General features: G+C 52.3%; 8 protein-coding genes across 8 annotated transcripts; 5 read left to right on the forward strand and 3 right to left on the reverse strand.

The window, feature by feature from the left end:
• Positions 1-1,149: 1,149 nt before the first annotated feature.
• Positions 1,150-2,725, reverse strand: NCS54_00819300 (MFS domain-containing protein; the record flags this gene model as incomplete). The annotated part of the gene is made up of 4 exons (XM_053153590.1): positions 1,150-1,845; positions 1,904-2,305; positions 2,351-2,365; positions 2,417-2,725. 4 exons carry the CDS (start codon positions 2,723-2,725, stop codon positions 1,150-1,152), a joined length of 1,422 nt encoding a protein of 473 aa, XP_053009565.1.
• A 1,055-nt stretch (positions 2,726-3,780) lies between these two features.
• On the forward strand, positions 3,781-6,228 carry NCS54_00819400 (Hypothetical protein; the record flags this gene model as incomplete). Its single annotated transcript, XM_053153591.1, has 1 exon — positions 3,781-6,228. One exon carries the CDS (start codon positions 3,781-3,783, stop codon positions 6,226-6,228), a length of 2,448 nt encoding a protein of 815 aa, XP_053009566.1.
• A 405-nt stretch (positions 6,229-6,633) lies between these two features.
• Positions 6,634-9,054, forward strand: NCS54_00819500 (Hypothetical protein; the record flags this gene model as incomplete). The annotated part of the gene is made up of 1 exon (XM_053153592.1): positions 6,634-9,054. One exon carries the CDS (start codon positions 6,634-6,636, stop codon positions 9,052-9,054), a length of 2,421 nt encoding a protein of 806 aa, XP_053009567.1.
• A 1,588-nt stretch (positions 9,055-10,642) lies between these two features.
• Positions 10,643-12,000, reverse strand: NCS54_00819600 (TauD domain-containing protein; the record flags this gene model as incomplete). The annotated part of the gene is made up of 3 exons (XM_053153593.1): positions 11,635-12,000; positions 10,857-11,583; positions 10,643-10,806 (listed from the first exon to the last, which is right to left on the reverse strand). Exons 1-3 carry the CDS (start codon positions 11,944-11,946, stop codon positions 10,643-10,645), a joined length of 1,203 nt encoding a protein of 400 aa, XP_053009568.1. The 5' UTR covers positions 11,947-12,000.
• Positions 12,001-13,058: 1,058 nt separating this feature from the next.
• Positions 13,059-14,036, forward strand: NCS54_00819700 (PKS-ER domain-containing protein; the record flags this gene model as incomplete). The annotated part of the gene is made up of 1 exon (XM_053153594.1): positions 13,059-14,036. One exon carries the CDS (start codon positions 13,059-13,061, stop codon positions 14,034-14,036), a length of 978 nt encoding a protein of 325 aa, XP_053009569.1.
• Positions 14,037-14,310: 274 nt separating this feature from the next.
• NCS54_00819800 (Abhydrolase-3 domain-containing protein) lies at positions 14,311-15,198 on the reverse strand (the record flags this gene model as incomplete). Its single annotated transcript, XM_053153595.1, has 5 exons — positions 14,311-14,446; positions 14,505-14,833; positions 14,887-14,964; positions 15,022-15,079; positions 15,152-15,198. The coding sequence occupies 5 exons, from the start codon at positions 15,196-15,198 to the stop codon at positions 14,311-14,313; spliced, it is 648 nt and encodes a 215-aa protein (XP_053009570.1).
• Positions 15,199-16,129: 931 nt separating this feature from the next.
• Positions 16,130-18,631, forward strand: NCS54_00819900 (Hypothetical protein; the record flags this gene model as incomplete). The annotated part of the gene is made up of 13 exons (XM_053153596.1): positions 16,130-16,447; positions 16,511-16,586; positions 16,651-16,957; positions 17,016-17,209; positions 17,261-17,346; positions 17,400-17,450; positions 17,507-17,622; positions 17,678-17,799; positions 17,855-17,946; positions 18,001-18,031; positions 18,087-18,296; positions 18,348-18,463; positions 18,515-18,631. The coding sequence occupies 13 exons, from the start codon at positions 16,130-16,132 to the stop codon at positions 18,629-18,631; spliced, it is 1,836 nt and encodes a 611-aa protein (XP_053009571.1).
• A 554-nt stretch (positions 18,632-19,185) lies between these two features.
• Positions 19,186-20,599, forward strand: NCS54_00820000 (Hypothetical protein; the record flags this gene model as incomplete). The annotated part of the gene is made up of 3 exons (XM_053153597.1): positions 19,186-20,168; positions 20,233-20,280; positions 20,335-20,599. The coding sequence occupies 3 exons, from the start codon at positions 19,186-19,188 to the stop codon at positions 20,597-20,599; spliced, it is 1,296 nt and encodes a 431-aa protein (XP_053009572.1).
• Positions 20,600-20,691: the final 92 nt, after the last annotated feature.

Below are 20,691 nucleotides of genomic sequence, written 5' to 3' on the forward strand. Positions count from 1 at the left end.
CCATTCCCCTATTCTATCTCAATGACTTTATATACTACAATCATGTTTCATTCACCCACCAACCCGTTGCGATTGCTTTTATCGATCGATAAGCAGGTATGCGCCCAAACTAGATCGAGACCATCGGCCGACTCGCAGGTGGTCTAGGCCCTGCACCGCCCAGCGTCAGCCAGCCACAAAATGCCCACCTTCGTCCAAGCCCTTCTGTTTCGGGAGCTGACTGTTACGAGGTGGTGAGAATTTAGAAAGTTTGACAATGCCACAATGCCGTTGGGTACGAGGTAATGGCCTAGGTATGTGAATCTGCATCACAACGCGCTGTCGGCCAGTCACTTCAATAGCGGCTTGTCAGCTCCGTGGCTCTAGTTGCCGCTATTGCCGCCTTTATCTTATGTAAAATAAAGCCAAGTTTGTTGACCATCACATGCTTGTCCTCGGGAGGCCTCGAATTGCGATAGTAAGACATGGCTCACCACATCCTCACTATTGTCTTGAGGCGACGACACCACCTATTGGTTGACTCTGTTGTCACATTATGATGAAAGGTGCGGGGTAAAGAGCTGAAAAGTGCAAAGACGCCCAGCAGGCTTGATGCTGAGGACCGTCTGTCACTTGTCAATCTAGACAGCTCATAGTGCTGTAGGGTGGAGTGATGGTGAAAAGGTCAGCCACAAGGACAACATTTGAACACGTAACTAGGAAATCCATTGGAAGCTACCTCGACTAGTGATTGTGCCAAGCCGCAAGAGAATGTCATAGTCTCCGACCAATGCTGCCTTATGGGCCGGGCCGTCGCGTTACGCTGCCTACTTACAGTATCTTGGCAAACCATAATCGTATGGCATTTTACAGGAATTTAGAGAGTACAAGAATGACATGATGTCTAGGCCACGATTGGTATTCGTTAACTTGTGCTATTCTTACAACTCTTTGACCAACTACGTCTATCGTAATAGGCATTATTTTTATGTACTCTTCTTGGTCTTTGACCTACGATGTGCAAGATCTCCTTTCCTCCTGAACCTCTCCTCTGATGATAACTTGCTAGAATGAACAGGCACTTGTAGTTCCCATAGGTAAGAACCCGGTTCTACCATCATTTCAAGTGCTGTACATGCCACATAGTTTTGCAGGCATTGGCTTGTTCGCCTAATCCCTCTTCTTTCCAATCCTAGGCAAGCAGAGCCACAAAGCCAGGAGCGTCGCCAAGAGCGCAAGAATAATTGGTTGGAGAACCTGGACACCCTTTGCCTGAGCGATGGCACCGACCGCAAACGGCAGCACAGCCGCTCCACTACCACCAAAAGCTGCGGCAAACCCTATGGTGCTGACATGCAGATGCTTAGGCAACATCTTGGTGGTGGCAATGACGACGGCAGGGAACAGAGGTCCAATAAAGAAGCCCTGGAAGGCAACAGCAACGGCAGAGACATAAAACTGCGGTACCAGCCAGAAGACGAGCTCCAGGGCCATAGTGGCTGGTAGGTAAAGAGCCACAGCAACCTTTACACCAAGCAATGGAGTAACGAATCCCAGGATGGCACGGCCGAGAGTAAGTCCCAGCCAAAAGCCCACAGATGTCATTCCAGCCGGGAACGCATCAGCGTTACGAACGCGGATCATGAACTGGACAACCCAGCCGCCAAGGGACACCTCAACTCCAACATAGGCAAGCAGAAAGGCGGCGCAGAGCCAGGTGACGCGAGCGTAAGGCATCTGGAAGAGTGCTTGCTTCATGCCTTCGTGGTTTTCGTTGCTTGCCTCCATGGTCCTGCGGTAAACTTCACCGCCGTTGGACCAGAAAGCCCATGTGCACGTAGTGAGTTCAACGACGGCGAGACCGATCTACAGGATTATTTAGCAATCTCCTTCATAAGTTCGAATCATGACAGAAGACGCTTACCATGACATAGTAAAAGTTATACCACGGCAGGTTGGCCTTCGTAATCAAGCTGGTAGCAATTAGAGGGCTGATGGTGCCACCAATGCCATAGAACGCGTGGAGAAAACCCAGGGTCTCGTTTGCCCTGTCCAAGTTGCCAATCCAAGCATTCCAAGCAGCATCACTAATACCGTTACCAAAGCCAGCGACCGCATAGGCCAAGACCAGCACAGGGTAAGGAGGGTGGAGAGAAATGATGATGTAGGCAATGATGTGGCATATTCCACAAGTAACACCTATGCCCCGCTGGCCGATCTTTCTATGCAGCATGTTGTTTATGGCGGCTGCAAGGATATACCCGACAAACGGGGAGAGGAAAATAAGGGAGACGACAATGTAGCTGAGATCATAGTATTTTTCCAACTGCAACGATTAGTCAAAGTCAGAAGATAGGAAAGGGTGCCGTACGTATGGAATAAGGGCCTATGAAACGTGTTAGTGGATGGATAATCGACGAAGGTTACCGCGTCTTACACCATAGGCAGCATCATTGGCTCCAGAAGTCAGCATGCTCCAGAATGTGGCACCCGTCTTGAACACATTCGAGCGCGGATACCTCCAGCTCTCCACCACTTCGACAGGAGCCGTATGAGTGGCGATGCTCTCAAGTCCATTGTCGTCAGAACCAGTATTGGCGCCGTCATTCTGATTAGATCCAAGACGTCGTGGTTGTGTATCGAAGAAGCCACTGGACGACGACTTAGCCACGGTCGCAGGGAATGGGCTGACAGAGGTCAGCTCAACAGAGCCAATCACGGCAGTGGAAGCGCTGGCGGCCGTCATTGTGGAGCTGAAGCGGCTGAAAAGAAGATGCGTCTGACAGAAGACAAGGGATCCGTCGATCTAGGACGGCAGATGACAGAGAAGCATTGTCAGTCTCTCAAGAAGAGAGACGAACTCTCCTTTTGAACCTTTACACGAGGACAATCATGTGGATACTCGTTCCTCGTTCTGTCACTTTTCGGAACGAGTTCCCCGCGCCAAGCGAGAAGTTTAGCCGAAACTTGAGATATCCGTCCAGCAGGCATTCCGTGGTGTGCGGCTAAGTCTCGGGTAGCAATTTTGGTCCCGTGACGTCACGCTTTCGTTCGTCTAGCACCGTGCCTCTGGTGGACGCCTTGTGGTCTCATTCTTGGGTCACTTTCCTCGGCGAGGCAGCTGTAGGTAAGCGGGATTGTAGGGATCGCCAGGTCCGTTGCCCACTCTTCAGCATCGGCCATGGCTGCTGTAGGATTAGGACACGCGTAGGGCCGGGGCGGAGCAGCCCTATTAAGCATATTTTTCAAAAAGTCTTGGCCCCAGAGTCCAATTGCCGCTCTGCCGGTGTCGCCCAGGACGCAGCTCTCGGTGGCTGGGGCCTCTGACCCCCTTGTTGGGGTTTGTCCTCCACCACTCTCATCTGCCCCCCTTGACAGTCCAGACCGCGCTGGCGTCGGGCCATTGGGTCGTGGCTTTTGCATATCGCTCAGCTCCCTGGGTCAGAACCGTACCCCGAGGCCAATCAGTCACGGGCTACGCCCAGCCCTACAGCGTCAAATGCAACCCGGCACCCTCTGTCGCCGCCGGTGTAGGGTGGCTTCTCGGGGGTCATATGTGCAAACGGCATAGTGCAAAGACGCGAATTCAACGAGGCTGAGATTGGCCATGGACCTTTAAACCCAAGCAATTCTTCTCTCCCACGTTCCATCCCTTCCATTCGGTCTTCACTCCACACACATCAGTTCCAGCCTGTCGCTTCCTGCTTCTTGCCGCCGCTGGCTGCCGTCCATCCGCTGCGGGGACCCAATCGGCTGCCCGGGCCTTCATCCCGTTCCGTCTCGTCTCGTCTTCGCTTCGTCATGGAATTGAGGGAATACGATGGCCGCCGTTACGAGTACAGCGCGGCGCAATCTCCACCCACAGACTGGCAGCCCAGCAGTCCCTCCATCGCCAGGAAACCGGTAGGCGCAATGAGGGAGACGCCGCCCTTGGGATCTCCAGATTATGCCTCTCAATCCTTTTCGAACCGCGTCGCCCAGGGCCCTTATTTTCCTCGTCAGATTGACCCGAATGTCGATACAGCTTACTATGGCTCGCCCACGCCGTTGGGCATCTGGGAGCCCACCCAGCCAGCGCCCCAAGTTGGACCTGGCCAACAACCACAGCAACAACAACAACCACCACAGATGAGGCCACAGAATTACCGATACGACAGCGAAGCATCTCTTCTTAGCCCTTACCATTTTGAGGGTATCCCAAGGCAAAGCCCGCCCGATACTCCAGGTCCCCCGCGCCAGTCGCGAGGCAGGAGATGCTTCAATTGGTGGTTGATGGAATGGAAGCCATCATGGAGCATGTATTTTCTCGTCTTCTCTGGCATCGCCTTTGCCATGGGACACCACTTTTTCTACAAGGGCCTCCACGGAAAAGTCGCAAAAGATCAGCAAGGAATGTTTCGTTATGGAGCCCTCCTCGCCTTTCTCTCCAAAGCGTGCTTTCTGAATGCAGTGGTGCTCGCATTTCGACAGCGCGTCCTAATGATGATTCGTCGCAAAATGCTTTCCCTTGCGACACTCGACTCACTTTTTGCGGCTTCCGAGGACCTGACGGCCCTGCTCAACTGGGAGGCTTGGGTGAATGCCAAGTTTGCCATGGGTTTGACAATCTTCATCTGGATGTCGCCACTTATCGTCATCCTGGCGTCGTACACGCTGACGGTTATGCCCCAGAGGGTGCAGGAGACAACAAAGTGCCCCGAGATCCGGACACTCAACTTTTCGCACGAACAGGTCCCCAACTGGTGGAGTCCGATCCGAGAAAAAGGGCTGATCGAGTTGTCTGTTTCTTTGTGGAACACGACCACTCCAGGACAAAACATCGAGTTGGACCCTAACGGGTATGACTATTGGACAAAGGCCAGCCAGCAGTTCAGGTCAATCGCTCTCAAGACTGCATATACTCAGCAAGCGGTCATGCGGAAGGATGCGCCTATACAGATTTGCGGTCGAGGATGGAATTGCAGCTATGTCATCGAGTTTGAGGCCCCTGGATACAGATGCCAGTCGCTGGCCTCCGGGGTGGGCGACACGGTCAAGAAGCTGGGGGATGCGGAATGCCCTTTTGACACGGATGATCTTTTACCACGAGGAAACTTTTCTTACATTGCCAACACCTACGAGGGGGACTACGGGAACCCACAAATCGACGGAGGGCCTGGGGGAAGACCCAAAGCGAGCATGAAGCGTCCATACCCCAAGAACCTGGGTGCTCTCCGGACGGAACCCATCCTGTGGTTTGGCTTCGCCGATGTCCAAGATAGATCCAAGGTGCAGCCCGCGAACAGGACCGTCAAGGGTTGGAATTCTGCATACACACCCACCATTTTCGGATGCGAGCACTACGAGACCAAGTACACTGTGCAGGTCAACCATACCGGCGGCACCCAAACGCACAAGGTCAAGAAGCGCGAGTTTCTCCGAAAGGTGGTCGATACAACTTACGTGCCCGACAAGAAGGACCCGGACAGGAGGCTGAAGGATCGGATTGTGGCTGTTCCCGAGGAAAACTACATCATGCCACAAAACGTCAGCATATATCGACAAAAGATGGCATACCACGCAGTAGGCAGCCTGTTGCGCGAGCTCGTCAACGGGACCATCACGATGCCGTTCTACATCGTAGAGACCATGGCGATCGAGACGCGGCTGATCGACAGACTCAATTATCTACCCATCGCGAACTTCCAAGACGAGCTGCAGGACTTTTACGAGGAGATTCTCATGTCCTTCTTTTCGGATCCGCAGTTTATCGTCGTGTCGTGGGCAAGCGATCCTTCGAAATGGTCAGGATCGGCCGAGGGCGGTAACAAAACCGACTATGACTGCGTGCGATTCCAGCTCAGAAACTGCTATTTCTACAATTATGCACAGCTCTGGGCCGTTTACGCGATATCTATGGGCATCACTGTCGTTGCCGTTGCGTCGGGGGTGGCGGCGATGGAGGAGGACTCGTTGATGCGCAGTCTAAGCTTTTCGGCCATCCTCGCTGCGACCAGAGGAAGCAGTCTCGACAAGCTACGATGGGAAAAGGGCGCAGAGATAAAGAACAGCAAGATTGGGTTTGGCCTTGTATCGGGTGAAACTGGAGAGAGGGCGTATTCCTTTGGAGTGGAAGGAGATGTGAGCCAGGAGAAGACGGCGAGGTCAACATCGCGGTCGCCGGCAATATCAGTCAGGGACTGGGGAGATAGGGCAGCTCGGAGGGTGAGCTATGCCATGTTGAATAGGAGGGATCGAGAAGGATCTTGAATGCATTAGCCTCCGTTTGAAGCATGGCGCCTCGCTGTAAATGATGGTAGAGATGAGGAGATTTATTCGGCCGCATAGCGTGCGTGCATTATCTAATCTAATCAATGAAGACACGATTGCATACTTCACATTCCATTAATCATCAGTCTTGTTCCTGTTGAGGGGGAAACCGTTTATCATCAAGGTTTGTTGAAGGGGACATCTATTGCGTGCAAGCCAGATAGCGGGTTATCGCCAAGCTGCCAGGTGGAGCTACAGGCCTTGAGTTGACTAAGGTTCCCCGAGAGCTGCCTGCCTGCTGCTTCCAATGCTTGCGTGGCTTCAATTGTCACCGCCGAAGCGACCTCGAGCAATCCGCGACCGCTTCGCAAACTTGTATCACCTGAAAAACAAGAAAAGGCGACAATGGTCGAGCTACACGCAGCGGCCGACCTCTCGGAGGCTGCGTTGGGCGGCCCAATTCGCATCGAGGGCTCCCACTTTGTCGACGCCCACGGCCGCATCCTCTCGCTGCGCGGCCTCAACGTGTCTGGAGCCAGCAAGTTGCCCACCGAGCCCAATGGCCTGTCTCACCTCACCGAGCGCTTCTACGAGCATCGCACCGTCACCTTTGTCGGCAGGCCGTTTCCCCTGGAGGAGGCCCCGCTGCACTTTCGCCGCCTGCGCGAATGGGGGTGTCCGCTTGTGCGACTGCTCGTCACCTGGGAGTCGCTCGGACACGCCGGACCAGATCCAGAGATTGACCTTGACCTCGAGTACATTGGTTATTTGCGACAGCTTATCGAGTTGATGCCACAGTATGGCATCAAGTGTTTCGTTTGCGCCCACCAGGATGTTTGGAGCCGATTCAGCGGAGGCAGCGGCGCGCCAGGCTGGACCTTTGAGACTGTCGGCCTCGACATTGAAGCTTTCACTGACACGGGCATTGCCTACGTCCATGGCCAGGACGAAAAGAAGAGGGCCAGCGAACCCCCCAACCCCAAAGAGCCAGGCGGTCCTTTCTTATGGCCGTCGGGTTACCAGAAGCTCGCTGCCTCCACCATGGCCACCCTCTTCTGGGCGGGCGATGCGCTGGCGCCGAACCTCAAGTGCCGACGCACCGTCGCTGGAGGGGACGACCTAAGCAACCAGGTCCCGGTCCAGACCTTCCTGCAGGATGCATTCATCGAGGCCTTTGGACGACTCGCAGACGAGGTGGGCGACTTGGAGGCTTGCATTGGCTTTGAGCCTATGAACGAGCCTCACCGCGGCCTCATTAACCTGCACCACTTTCACTTCTGGAACTACGATACCGACTTGCACATTGGACACTGCCCGTCGCTTGCCCAATCGCTCGCTCTCGGAAGCGGGTATGCGCAAAAGGTCGATTACTACGTCAAATCCTGGCCTTGGCCGACCCGTGTCTCCCACAAATCTCTCGTCGATCCCAAGGGTCGCTCAGCGTGGCTCACTCTCGACAATGGAGAGCCTGTCGGTCATGGACGTGGATTGGGGCAGTGCGTATGGCGCGCACATGGCGTATGGGAATGGGACGAGAAAAAGAAGACGGCCAAGGTGCTCGACGACGATTACTTTGAAGTTGACCATCGTCCTGGTCGCGAGGGCACTCCGATTGAGTGGTATCGCGACTGCTATGCGCCCTTCCTCGAGAAGTTCTCCAAGCGAATGTCGCGCAAGAATCTCGGACAGTTCAGCTTCGTCGAGCCAATCCCCAACGAGTTTATGCCTCCATGGCCTACGCAAGAGATCGCGCCCAATTGGCGCCAGCAAAAGTACGCCGAGGACACTGTCCTAACGACACCGCGCCCGACCAACTTCGTATATGCACCTCACTTTTACGATCTCAACGTCCTGTTCAACAAGTACCACTCGTGGATGAGCGTCAACGTCCAGGGCCTCTCAAGGGGCATGTTTGTCCTCAAGGCTATGTATTTTGGCCCCAAGGGCCTGCGCAAGAACTACAGGAAGCAGATTGGCAATGTCATCAAGTATGGCCGCGACTCACTTGGCAAGGTGCCAATGCTGATCGGTGAGATTGGTATTTCCTATGACATCAACGGGGGAGAGGCATTCCGAACCGGGTGCTACGATAAGCAGCGAGACCTAATGAACGGTCTCATCTCTGCCATGGAGGATAATGGCATTGGATATACACTATGGAACTACAACCCCCACAACCGTGTCGAGTACGGAGATGGATGGAACAAGGAGGATTTCTCTGTTATGAACAGCGATGACATTGTCGAGGGAGGTCCCATCCGTTCCGACTACCGCAACTATCTCCACGAGGACGACGAACTCTTTGCTGGAGGTCGAGTCCTCGATGTCATCATCCGACCTTACGCAGTAAAGACTGCAGGAACACCAGTGTCTTCCGATTGGGACCACCACTCCCTGCGGTTCGAATACAGATGGACAAGCAAAGGCAACGAGAAGCAGTCTCTGGGCGAAAAGTCTCGTCTCACGGAAATCTTTATCCCGAGGTATCACTACGCCACGCACGAGCTACGCATCCACGCCACCAACGCTGAATGGACATTGGACCGTGAGCGTCAGACTCTCTATGTGCGTCACCCATCGCACAGCGGCGAGGACCAGCAACACGCCGTCGTTGTGGAAATTGAGAACCCGCTCAGGCATAGACTGGCGAGGATCCAGAGACGACGGGAGGCGTTCCCTCCTTCGTTCCCTCTCAGCTTAATTCCTCCTACCGCCGAGACTTGGTTTGAGGACTTTGACTGGAGTCGGTTCATGATATTCGTGCTGGCTATTCTTGGCTTGGTTTCTGCATACGTGACCATGATCGTTCAAGGAGGGGAAAAGTGAGGAGGCCGGTCGTGGGAGGTTTGTATTTGAGCTGCGCTTGGGGGAATCGTGCCCAGTTGTTGCAATTTTGCGTACTATAAGTTTTTCTCCAGAGGTAGGTATGCTTGATCTTTTGAGCTACTAGATCTAGACACGTCAATAGATGATTAGAATCAACACGGGGGAGGCTGCAGTTCACTGTTGGCCAAAAGGTGTACTCCTAGACGGTTAGATGGGTAGTCAGCGAGCGAAATTGAAGTATTGAAGCAATAGAGGCGTTGCTCGACAACCTGCTTGCTCTTAACGACCCGACCTGACTAGGCCTTGAAATGAACGTAGGTGTTGTTTCAAAAACCCATAATGACAATGGCAAGGCTCGTCAGCCTTGACACTTCCAGCCCCTATATGCATCTAATTAGGCTAGGCCAACCAGTCGCAAGGACAGATCCCATAGCTGCTTTTCATTTTCCTCGTCTAAAGCCTATGGAGCGTAGCCTGGCGACAGGACCAGGCCTGGCAGGCTCAGAGAGAGCTAAATTTTCAAGATACAAGCCGCCTCTGCCCCCGAGCTCCCTCGTGGTAGCTGCATACGTAAACGCGGCGGCTCCTTGGGGAATGCTTCTCTCCTCCCCGAGTGTAGCCTGGTTTTCAAACGCAGCCTTGACTACCTCGCTGGGCATTGGTCTTCTGGCTTAGTTATCTCATCGACAGCCGGGCTTCAACGATAACAAAGAACATATTATTAACACATGATAGCATCATACCCCCATGCTAACATAGTAGCCTTTTTTAGTCTTTCTGCTGCCTATAGTAGAAGACTTATATCTTGTTGCATCCTAAAAGGTTATTCTACCCCTCAAAGGGTATTTAACTGCTCTAACCTCCGTACGAGAAACTAGAGAGGATTATTCCTTTCTGTCTTCTAAACATTTCTGCGATTCTTAGGCCATAGGCACTGCCAACAGGCGGGCTGCTATTCCCGGAACGGGAGATGATGAACTGAGCCTGACATACACTGTAGACGTCGCCAAATTTGTTGTGCGAACGCTGGAGTCATCAAACAAATGGCCCAAGATCTCTCCGGGTCAGACATAACTTTCAACCAGCTCCGAGCTATTGCCGAGAGGATCCGAGGTACTACACCGTCCGGTCCAAGACTTAATATACTGACAGGCGAAATGCTGCAGGTTGTAAGTCTGATGTCAAATACAATAACCTAGACGCTCTTGAGAAGAACAAAGCGACCCTTCTGCAGGCTGTGTACGGAGGTGGTGGTGACGCTTCTGAAGACGAGGCGAAACATATGGTATCCTTGTTTGGCAAAATGACAATTTCAAGGAGTTTCCGCCTGCTGGACGAGAACTGCATTAATGAAAAATTTCATGGGTTACGCCCGATGACAGCTGAGGAACTCTTGACTATGGCTTGGGGTGGAAAGTAGGGGCTCCATGGAATGGCAGCTCAATTCACAGCAGCGGGATCTCGGCTCCTGAAATAGAAATAGATCTTAGTACGCTCGGGTTTCTTCTCCGAGTTTAATGGTATTCTTTTATTCTACCTTGGTAGTTCATTATATCAAGTCATAACCGCTAAAAATGGACAAATGTTTTTACTCAGCATCCAGGGGGCACCTGGGGGCGTTGTTGTTCACCTGGATGCCTCCTCGCTTCTTCTCCTTGCTGTCGTGGAACGGCAGAGACCAGCCACCTTCGGTCTCGGGCGTCGATAGCCAGAGACGGAGGAGATGTCTTCGGGGAGCGGGAGGAGCAAAGTCTATGACGTGTTAGAATCTGATCATAAAAACTTGTGGGTGGTCAACTTACCCCTGTATGCGGTTCGGGCGTGTAGAAGGTGAGTGTTGCTCACGAACTGAATGTCGCCGACCTCGAGAACCATGTGAAGAGCTAGCTTCTGGCAAGTCTCCTCTAGGATTGTGATGGCACGCTTCTGCTCCTCGCTCAGAGCAGGGATAAGACCCTTATCAGAGAAGCGCGAGAGAGATCGCACAAAGTAAGGATCCCACTTGCAGTACACACGGCCCTTTCCACCATTCTCGATGTAGAAGATGGGCTGACGCAGCCACTCCTCCTGACCCTCAGAAGTCTCACCCTTGCGGTCAAAGTACCACACAGGCTTGGTGAGAAGCTCAGCTACGTCAGGGTGCTCCCGCTGAAGAGTGTTCCACACGTTGTGGATGCTGACAATGTCGCTCTCGCCGCCCTCCTGGGCACGGTGCACGCAGAGAAGACCAACAATATCAGAGTCGTCTGCGTGGAAGAATTGACGAGCCGCAGTGCGGTAAATGCGCACCTTGTCGATCTGGCTAGCATCATCGCCGACGTCCTTGACGTGGCCGAGCACATGGCCCAAGCCGTTCTGGGAGACAAAGTAGCCGATGTAGGTTCCAAGACCCATGTAGGCGACGGCGTTCTTGTGAGGTCCCCATACAGCAGCGGGGAAACGCTTGAAGAGAATGAAACCCTTTCCGTTGAGGAGGTCTTCCCGCAGGGTCTCGAGAACCTTGCCAAGCTTGGGGAGGGGAAAGTTGGACTGATGATGTTAGTGGCTTTCAAAGAGAACACAACAGCAGAGTTGTCATACCTTGGAGATACCGGTGAGAGGAGTGCCGCTGGCAATGAACCTATCGGCAGTGTCGCTGAGCTCCTGGATCTCCTCGTCGGTGAAGGGGTGCGTCCATCGCTCGGGATGGTTCTCATAGTCCTCCTTCTTCCAGAGCGTGGGGCCAGAGACCTCCTTGGGGAACTCTGAGTAGGGCTTCAGGATATCGTAAAGAGGAGGATGCTGGCCCGAAGTCCGGATGCCATCGGGAAAGATTGACCGCGGAGCATCGGCATTCTTGACTTGGGGGAGGGGAGCCTGGGAGGCGTCGTCGATAAGAGCACCGGGAGCCATTGCAACTGAGACAATATGATGTAGATGAAGAGTACAAGAGTTATCTGCAGTCAATTGAGTTTCCGGCAGTTGCACCTGCAAGATCCCTTTATACCTCCAGGTCGGCATCCGTTGTCGGCCCCGCACCCCAAGTATTACGCCTTCGCCGGGGTGAGAGGTTGGTCGATCTACGGATTGCGTGCTCGGCGGTCGATATCACGGAGTGGCACTCAACCACCACCACTCACAACCCCCGCGACCAATGAAACGAGCCAATTCGCCATGACGTTATCCGCGACAAGCACATTAGGCAATCTGACAACCGGAGCATAACGGCGCCAATTGCGCGTTCCTGGTGCCCTCATGCGCCGCAGTCGACTCTCGCAGCTGATTGATAAGCTCTGAAGGGCTTGCTCCGTGTGGAATCTGCTCATCATGGCGTCATTTGCATACTGGAGGCTGCCGAGAAGTGTTTCGAGACCGCCGGGCCGTGAGTCTTGGATGAGGGTTGCGACCTCGGCTACGGCCATGTTACCCTGTAATTTGGGTCGAGATCGCCTCTGGGCACTCGGCACAAGTCTTGGTAGTGTCAATTGACTTTATACAAGTCCACTATAGTCAATTTAGCCTATGATAGTCGGTGCCGCACTCTTGGGACCGAATCTCGGGGGTTTTATGTAAAACCCCCGCCCCTCAATAACGACTCCAAAGATGACTACTAGACGACCACTAGAACCGTTCCTGACCCAGGCCAATGGATAGGCCAATGATATAAAACAATCTATCGCTAATTAATTTGTGACCTCTATAATACATGGGACATATTGTTGTCAATTGGCGAGACCGACTAAGCTAACCGTCGCCTAAAGCGTAGTCGTGCACACTCGTTGCGATGCGTGTCAGAATATCCTGAGTCAGGCAAAGCACTTGACCATCTGGAAACACTGGTTGAAGAAAACTTAATGGACCACTTTTCGTTGATCCCGAAGCTGCCTGGGTATTTTGAAGAGTATAAATAATTTAAGGCAAGGTTGTTGTGTTCGCCTCTGCCGCGTATCACCTTGATTCCATACTCATCATTCCTACCCCCTCCCTTCAATTTCCAATCCATTTGCCTCAACCGGACAGAGAAGATGAAGGCATTTCAATATGAGAACTCCCAAGAGGGCCTGGAACTTCGAGACATCCCCAAACCTGAAGCTGGAAACGGGCAGGTCCAGCTCCAAGTCAAGGCCGCAGGCATGTGCCACTCCGACTGCCACATTGTATCCGGTTCGAGCGACGCCTGGCTCACCAAGAAGCCAATCACTCTCGGTCATGAAGTTGCCGGCATCATCACCGAGATCGGACCCGGAGTTGCTGGCTTCAGCCTGGGAGACAGAGTTGCAGTGTCCCAGGTGTGCCACCCGGTCGAAGAGCGCGACTGGTCGCTAGGCATTGGACTAGGCTTCGACGGCGGCTATGCTCAGTATGCTGTGGCACCCGCACGGCGCCTCATTCACATTCCAGAAGGCGTTACTTTCGCCCAGGCCGCTGTGGCTACTGACGCGCTGGCCACTTCGTATCACGCTGTGGTAGCAGAGGCTGGAGCAAAGCCTGGCATGACTATCGGCGTGGTCGGCCTCGGCGGCTTAGGTATGTCGGGCCTTGCATTCGGAGCTCTTCAAGGAGCCGTGATGTATGGCTTCGACATTGATAAAGACAAATTTGAGGAGGCGACACGTCTTGGTGCCAGTGGATGCTTCGAGAGCTTGGATCTGGCCAGCGACGTGGTTCTTGATGCCATTGTTGACTTTGCCGGGACTGGACACACGACTCAGAGTGCCCTGAGAACGGTCAAGGAAGGGGGAAAAGTAGTTCTGGTTGGATTAGCTGCCAAGACGGCAGTGGTATCAACCGAGCTGATGGTCTTGCGTACGGTGACACTTGTCGGCTCCCTGGGAGCGAGTGTTGACGATCTGGCTCAAGTATTGAAGCTCCTGAAAGAGGGATTGATAGATCCAATGTTGGTGGAGGTGCCGTTCTCTGAAATACCCGCCAGCATCGACGCTTTGGCTAAAGGAGGAGTCAAGGGAAGATGCTGGGCAGATCCAAGCAAAGTGGTGGAATAACTGTAGTAAGAGAGTTGGTAGTTTGCTCTTGTACAATTTAGCCTCCTCACTGATTCTTATTCTTGCAGATATAGACCTTGTGGTGACTTCATTGTCGACAGTTGAAGGATGTGGAACACAATAAATCACGATGCCAATGGCAAAGGTAGAAGATACCTTCCAGCAGGTACCGAAGCAATTTGGTCATTTATGCTGCTCAGGAAATGAACATCAATGTGTAGAGTCCTTCTTGTTAGGTTCTAACATTCAAATATCTGGGAGGCCCTATTTAAAATCATTCAACCAGTCGCTCCCCAACCATCCATTCAATAGCCTTCATCAGGTCCTCATCACTTCTGTGTGAAGTAGCCAGGGGCAACATCATGAAACCATGTGGCAAGCCAGGATACACATTTACTTTAACCGGAACCCTATAAAAATGAGTTAGCAAAACTACCGGAAAGGAGAAATGTTGAGAGTTTTGCGCACCCAGCTTGCTGCAATTTCTCGGCGTAGGCAAATCCATCATCCCGCAGGGGGTCAGCTCCGGCGATCTGTATGTACGTGCGAGGCAGCCCAGACAGATCTGTTTCCAGAAGAGGAGAGACTCGGGTGTCCTCGGGTGGTGCGTTGTAGTACCCGAGAAATTGCGTGACCGATGCAGATGGAAGAATTGGGGCGTCCGCATTTTCTTCATAGCTGGAGAAGTCGAGCTCTGCAGGCTGTGCTTTAGGATGCACTACCAAAGGGATCCTCAAGATCTGGCCGCAAAATGAGACTTGTTTCGTGTGTCTGGCACGCTGAGCGAGGACAGCTGTCTGGAAGACTCTTAGCACACATTTCCAGTAGAGGTGTACAATGGGAAGCTTACGATGTTCCCTCCAGCACTTAAGCCGCCGAGAATAATCTTGGCCGGATCACCTCCCAAGGATTCAATGTTTTCAAAGACCTTGCCTCTTAGTACTTGGTTTCATCTTTAACCGGTCTGTGGTAGCAAGAAACTCACCCAAAGCACTCCAGCCCAAACGTCTTCGAGACCGACCGGAAAGGGATTCTCAGGTGCCCTAAGAAGTTAGCAAAAGAGCGTCGCAGAAGATCTCTCTGTCAATGGAAGAAGAGAGACTCGATTTGCCTACTTTCGGTAATCCAAACTCACAACGACTACTCCACTGGACTTGCACATGGTACGACAAACAGCGTCTTCAGTATCTAGATCGCCAACAGTCCAACCCCCGCCATGTACACTACGCGACAGCTTTCAGCAAAGCACAATTCATGCAAGGGGCGTGTTGATGTCTTACTAGATAACGATAGCTCGGGCCTTGTGTTGAACGTTTGGTGTGTAAATTCGAGCCTGGTTCGTCCATCCCTGATAGCCTGGCACGGGGATCTGTTTGATGGAGAATCCGACGGGAGGGCTGTCATCTTGCGGAAACTTCATCTGACGAAGCTCGACTGGATCACCTAGCAGTGGAGGTATTTGAACATGTTTTGCGAACTGGAGCGTTCGATAAGCCTTCATTCAAGCACGGGTGAAGTTGACGGGCGCAACACAAACCTCGGTCCATTCCGGGCTGATTTCGGCGAGGCCTGGTTTACGGATGGAAGAAGACATTTTAGGCACTTTATCTGAATTCTTTCTCGATGACCGTGTGTGAATGGCGGTGCTATCACTTGGCTTTCCGGTGTGTGACTACTTATAGAAGGACCCGGTCCCCGCGAGAAGAGAAAGATACGATTAACGCCACGACTCACTCGGTCCGCTTCCGAAGAAAAAGGTAACAGAAGATTCAACCTGTGCGCGGTCACGTTCAGCATCAACATCGTTTTATCTGAGTCAGGTTCTGGCCGAGGGTGGTTGTTCGGACAGGTTCGAGTCAGAAATTCATGCGTCAGCTTGCAGATGGCTTCGCTGATCCGGGGCCAAGGCGCAAACGCCTCAAATAAACGCGGACCGAACGGAAAGAATGGTATCTTGGCTTTAACACTTGCTGGCATTTGCTTTTAGATAATAAATCCTGCGCGGCATCGAGGTCTCTCAGGGTGCATAGGTCTTTGCAACCACGCAAACATCCTCTGCTCAACACATAACTTACAAGTACTACCAGAACAACATGGCTACTCTCAACGGATCAGATGGCAATGCGTCGCCATATCTCATTCCAGGTCTGAAGTTCTTCTCAGACCCAAAGGCCGCGACTCGTCCGGGAAACTTGTACACGGAGAAGCTGCATGCAGACTTCCACAACGACCCCAAGTCTGGTTACCACATTCCCTTCGTACCCATCGGGGAGCCTCAGAATAGGCGACTTAAGGTCGTGACCGTCGGTGCTGGTATATGCGGCATCATGCTGGCCTACAACATCGAGAAGTTTACCCCCAACGTGGAGCATGTCATTTATGAGAAGAACCCGGAGGTTGGAGGAACATGGGTGAGGATCTCACGTCTTTGATGTGGATAAAGAGTATATTACTGACTCATGTCTTGTGTGTAGTATCAGAATCGATACCCGATGGCTGGCTGTGACTCCCCAACATGCACATATCAGTTCAATTTTGCCATCTCCCCTGGTGAGTGATGCGACGTCCAATAACTCAAGCGACCTGCAAAACGATGCTGACACTGCACATTCAGACTGGGAAGACTTTTACTCCTCCTCTGAGTACCTGCGACGATACATAAACAATGTCGTCGACAAGCTTGATCTGAGAAAATACATCACCTTCAATTCAAGGGTCATCGAGGCTCGCTTCGACGAAGAGAGCGGTACATGGCAGCTGAAGATTGAACAGACGCGAGTCGATGGCACCAAGAAGATCATACATGATGATTGTGATCTGCTTCTTGGTGCCGTTGGCATTCTCGATCGATGGGAGCTACCCAAGATCCCTGGCTTGGATACCTTCAAGGGCCGAGTTATTCACTCAGCCGACAGAGCCCAGTAGGATTCGCCCCCTGCTTAAAGCTTGAAAGAAGAACCTGAACTAAATAAATACTAGGTGGGAGGACTACACCAAGGACAAGTGGGCAAAGGAGAATATCCTAGTCATCGGTTCCGGGGCCAGCAGCATCCAAGCCGTTCCCGGAATGCAGCCCTATGCCAAGAAACTGGACGTCTTTGTCCGCACTCCTCCGTGGTTCTTCGCCCATCCCGAAGAAACCAGGGGTGAGGCTAGGCCTCAGGGTTACAAGTGTGAGTGTCTCGACCTTGTTACTTCGTGACAGCTACTGACTCTCTGACAAGACACCGAGGCGGAGAGAGAGGTCTTCCGGAAGGATCACAAGGCGATGGTGAAGCATTCCAAGGCTAATGAGAACACATTGATGATGGTATGGAAATATGATTGTCTTTCCCGGGAAAAAAATTGAGCTGACACAATTAGCTGCATCATCTCATGGTGAAGCACAATCCACTCCACCACCGAGCTCGAGAGGTAAGTGAAAGTCCAGGACCCATCCATTTATGAGCACTTCTGACAAGAATTTTTAGCAAATGACAAAGCGAACGCGGGAGTGGATCAAGGACGATGCCATTTTTGAAAACATCATTCCCACCTTCAGTGTTGGATGTCGTCGAATTGCCCCGGGAGATCCCTACATGCTGGCGTGAGTAAAGGTCACCCTAACCAAACTCTTCTAGTCGCTGACGTAGCCGATCCAGTATTCAGAAGCCCAATGTGGACATGCACTTTTGCGGTGTAGCAAAGGTCGTCGAGGATGGAGTCATTAGCGATGACGGTGTCAAGACTGTTTGCGACACTATTGTCTGCGCAACTGGGTTTGGTAAGGGGTTGCACCTCATCTGTACAGCTTTGATTTGCTAATCTTGACGGTATAGACGTGTCATACCGGCCCCCGTTTCCGCTCCTCGGACTCGGTGGCATTGATCTACGCAAGGAGTGGGAAGAGATTCCTGCAAGCTACCTTGGCGTAAGTCTGTCTACCAATTGATAGAAGTTTGCTAATCAAGAACCCGCTGTCCAGGTAATGGCACCAGGCATTCCGAATTACTTGAGTAGGTGGACTGTTCTGGGTCAACTAAATATCATCTCGCTGATCATGAGAAACAGTGTACCTTGGTCCAAACTCTCCAGTTGAAAGTGGAAGCATCACGGGTGAACTTGAAGCCCTCGTGTCCTACACCCTCAAGGTCATCACCAAGATGCAGATTGATAACATCAGATATTTTGTTCCCAAGCAAGATGTCACCGATGAGTTCAACGAACATACCCAGAGCTGGTTCAAAGGCACTGTCTGGGAGGAGGACTGCAATGCCTGGTGTAAGTATCAAAGCAGGAGCCGTCACATACAGTACGGCTGACCAGCGACAGACAAGAACAGAAAGACTGGACGCGTCGATGCCATCTGGCCTGGAAGCGCCCTCCATTACCGGGTCGCTATGGAGCAGCCCCGCTGGGAAGACATGGAGATCAAATATCATGGTCCAGTACGTACATACCATCTTACTTTGGGGGGTTAGCTAACATGTGCTGGCTAGAACCGATTCCAATGCTTCGGATACGGCTACTCAGCCGTCGATTTAAGCACCGATCCTGACGCAGATCGTTCACCCTACATCAATGAAGATGCTCTTGATCCTCGATTTTACGAATAGCTTCTCGGAGGATATCTCATAGAAGGCTCATGCTCTCGTTCTCCACTCTGGATGGGCGGATGATCATGGAAGAATGGGCAGCAAGATGCAATATTGCTTATAGAGACTAGCTGAGTCTTGGTTAGAATCGAATACTTGATCATTGTTAACGTCTTTTGTCATGTATCAGGCTTTTTATACAAGATGTCTACTCGAGTCAAACTACTAGTCTAACTACAACATATCGTCTCTTGAGAAAGCGACCAATGATCCAAATAACCATCCATGTCTTCTAAATCAGTAGAGTGTCGATAACAACCCCGCTCCCTAATGCCGAGGCACTTTTCTCTCGCTCCTCGTCGATCTAGATGAGGAGGAAGGTTAGACCCGGAAGGGTAAAGACAAACCCGGGGATGCGGACCGGATCGTCGGCTTCCCCGCGTTTCGGCATCGTAAATCCCCGTCTTCCCGGATCTACCACCTGCATATATTTCCTGGATACTACTGCCTTGGTCACTCGCGCCAAGTTCTCCTCTTCACTCAACCCCGTAAAGTCAAAGACCGTAGTCGCAAGGATGGGATCAGCCAAGAAAGGCAAGGCTTCTACAGGCGACATGTCTCAAGACGCCATCAAGGACCGCCGTCTCAAGAAGCGAGAACTCGATCGCAAGGCGCAGCGCATGGCCCGCGAACGAACCAAGAATCGAATCACGCATCTCGAGGCCGTTGTGGCACACCTGAAGCAGGGCGACACGGACTCTCGTATCTTGTCGCTGATGGACCATCTGTCACGCGTGACGAACGAGAGGGACAAGCTTTTGAGCGCTATGGAGTCTCTATCTTTCGTCATACGGGGCCACATTCAAGATGCTACGGGAGGGACGGACCGACGCGTTTCCGCCTCAGCGGTCGAGAACATTCCAGTGTTGCCAGCCCAGAGCCATGATGCTGTTTCTGCAGCATCATTCCCAGATACTCATGCACCGTCGATCCTATCCACCGATACTTTTATGGACTTGCTCGATCCGCAGCTATGGTTGGACAAGGAACTTGGTTTGCCTGCTTCTGGAACGGGACTTGGTAATGGTGACTTCTCTGACGACCTTTTGGGCGATCCGCATTCCTCCCAAGAGATGGGAATCGCGCCGAGACTGCTTGGTACCCTTCCTTGGGACATGCCGCCTCGAGAGGATGTAATTGTCCCACCGTCCACTCCCGAATGTTCCTGCGCCAGTTCCGAGGACACCAACCTTTGGCGAGCGGCCAATGAAGCTTTGACACGGTCATGTTGGGATACTCGACAGGAACCAATGATGGAAGATGCAAACTGCGAGGATGTAGTCATCCGCGCCATAACAGAAGGATGGGAGAGCGTTGAGAGTAGAGGTAGCATGATGGACTCTTGGTACAGGCTCCGAAAGCTCGATGACATGTTCTGGCATAAATGCCAACCAACAGAAAGGCTGGCAATCCTGACCCTGATTTCTTGGTTGATCGAGCACCCAGGAGGCCCCAGTCCAAAGAGGCAAGCTTCCTTGCCAAAATGGTTACGGGCAAGGTAGGTCGTGCAACCCCCCCCCCGAGAGAAACAGCCAAAAACGGCCAGCTAATCCTACTTCAAGGCCATCCCAAACCCTGCCACATTCACGTGCCATCGACTTCTTCGCCTGGTAAGATTAGCCTTCCAAGATAACCTAACCCTCCCATACTCACGTGTGATCTAGGCCGGGACTACGGGAACGATTCGTCTTCTTCCAACATCAGTACTGCGCGAATCTCTTCTGGTACCTGTTCCTATCCAACTTTAAAATTCTCTGGCCTTTTGACTTTCGCGACACCTACATGCAGAACTCCGAAACTGGCGAGTTCCATCTATCCCCGCATTTCAAGCAGTGTATGAGCGATCTTGGCTCCTGGACGGTTGGGCAGGGTTTCTTTGAACAGTTCCCAGAGCTGTATGCCGATATTCAGATACATGCAGCATCATAGACGTCAGGGATCAATACAAACACACGAGGCTTTGCCCGTGAAATAGCTACGGGTCCATAAATATGTGCATGAGGCCGGGAAAGGATATGTTT

This window comes from Fusarium falciforme, chromosome 6 (assembly GCF_026873545.1).
Source record: "Fusarium falciforme chromosome 6, complete sequence".
NCBI lineage: Eukaryota > Fungi > Ascomycota > Sordariomycetes > Hypocreales > Nectriaceae > Fusarium > Fusarium falciforme.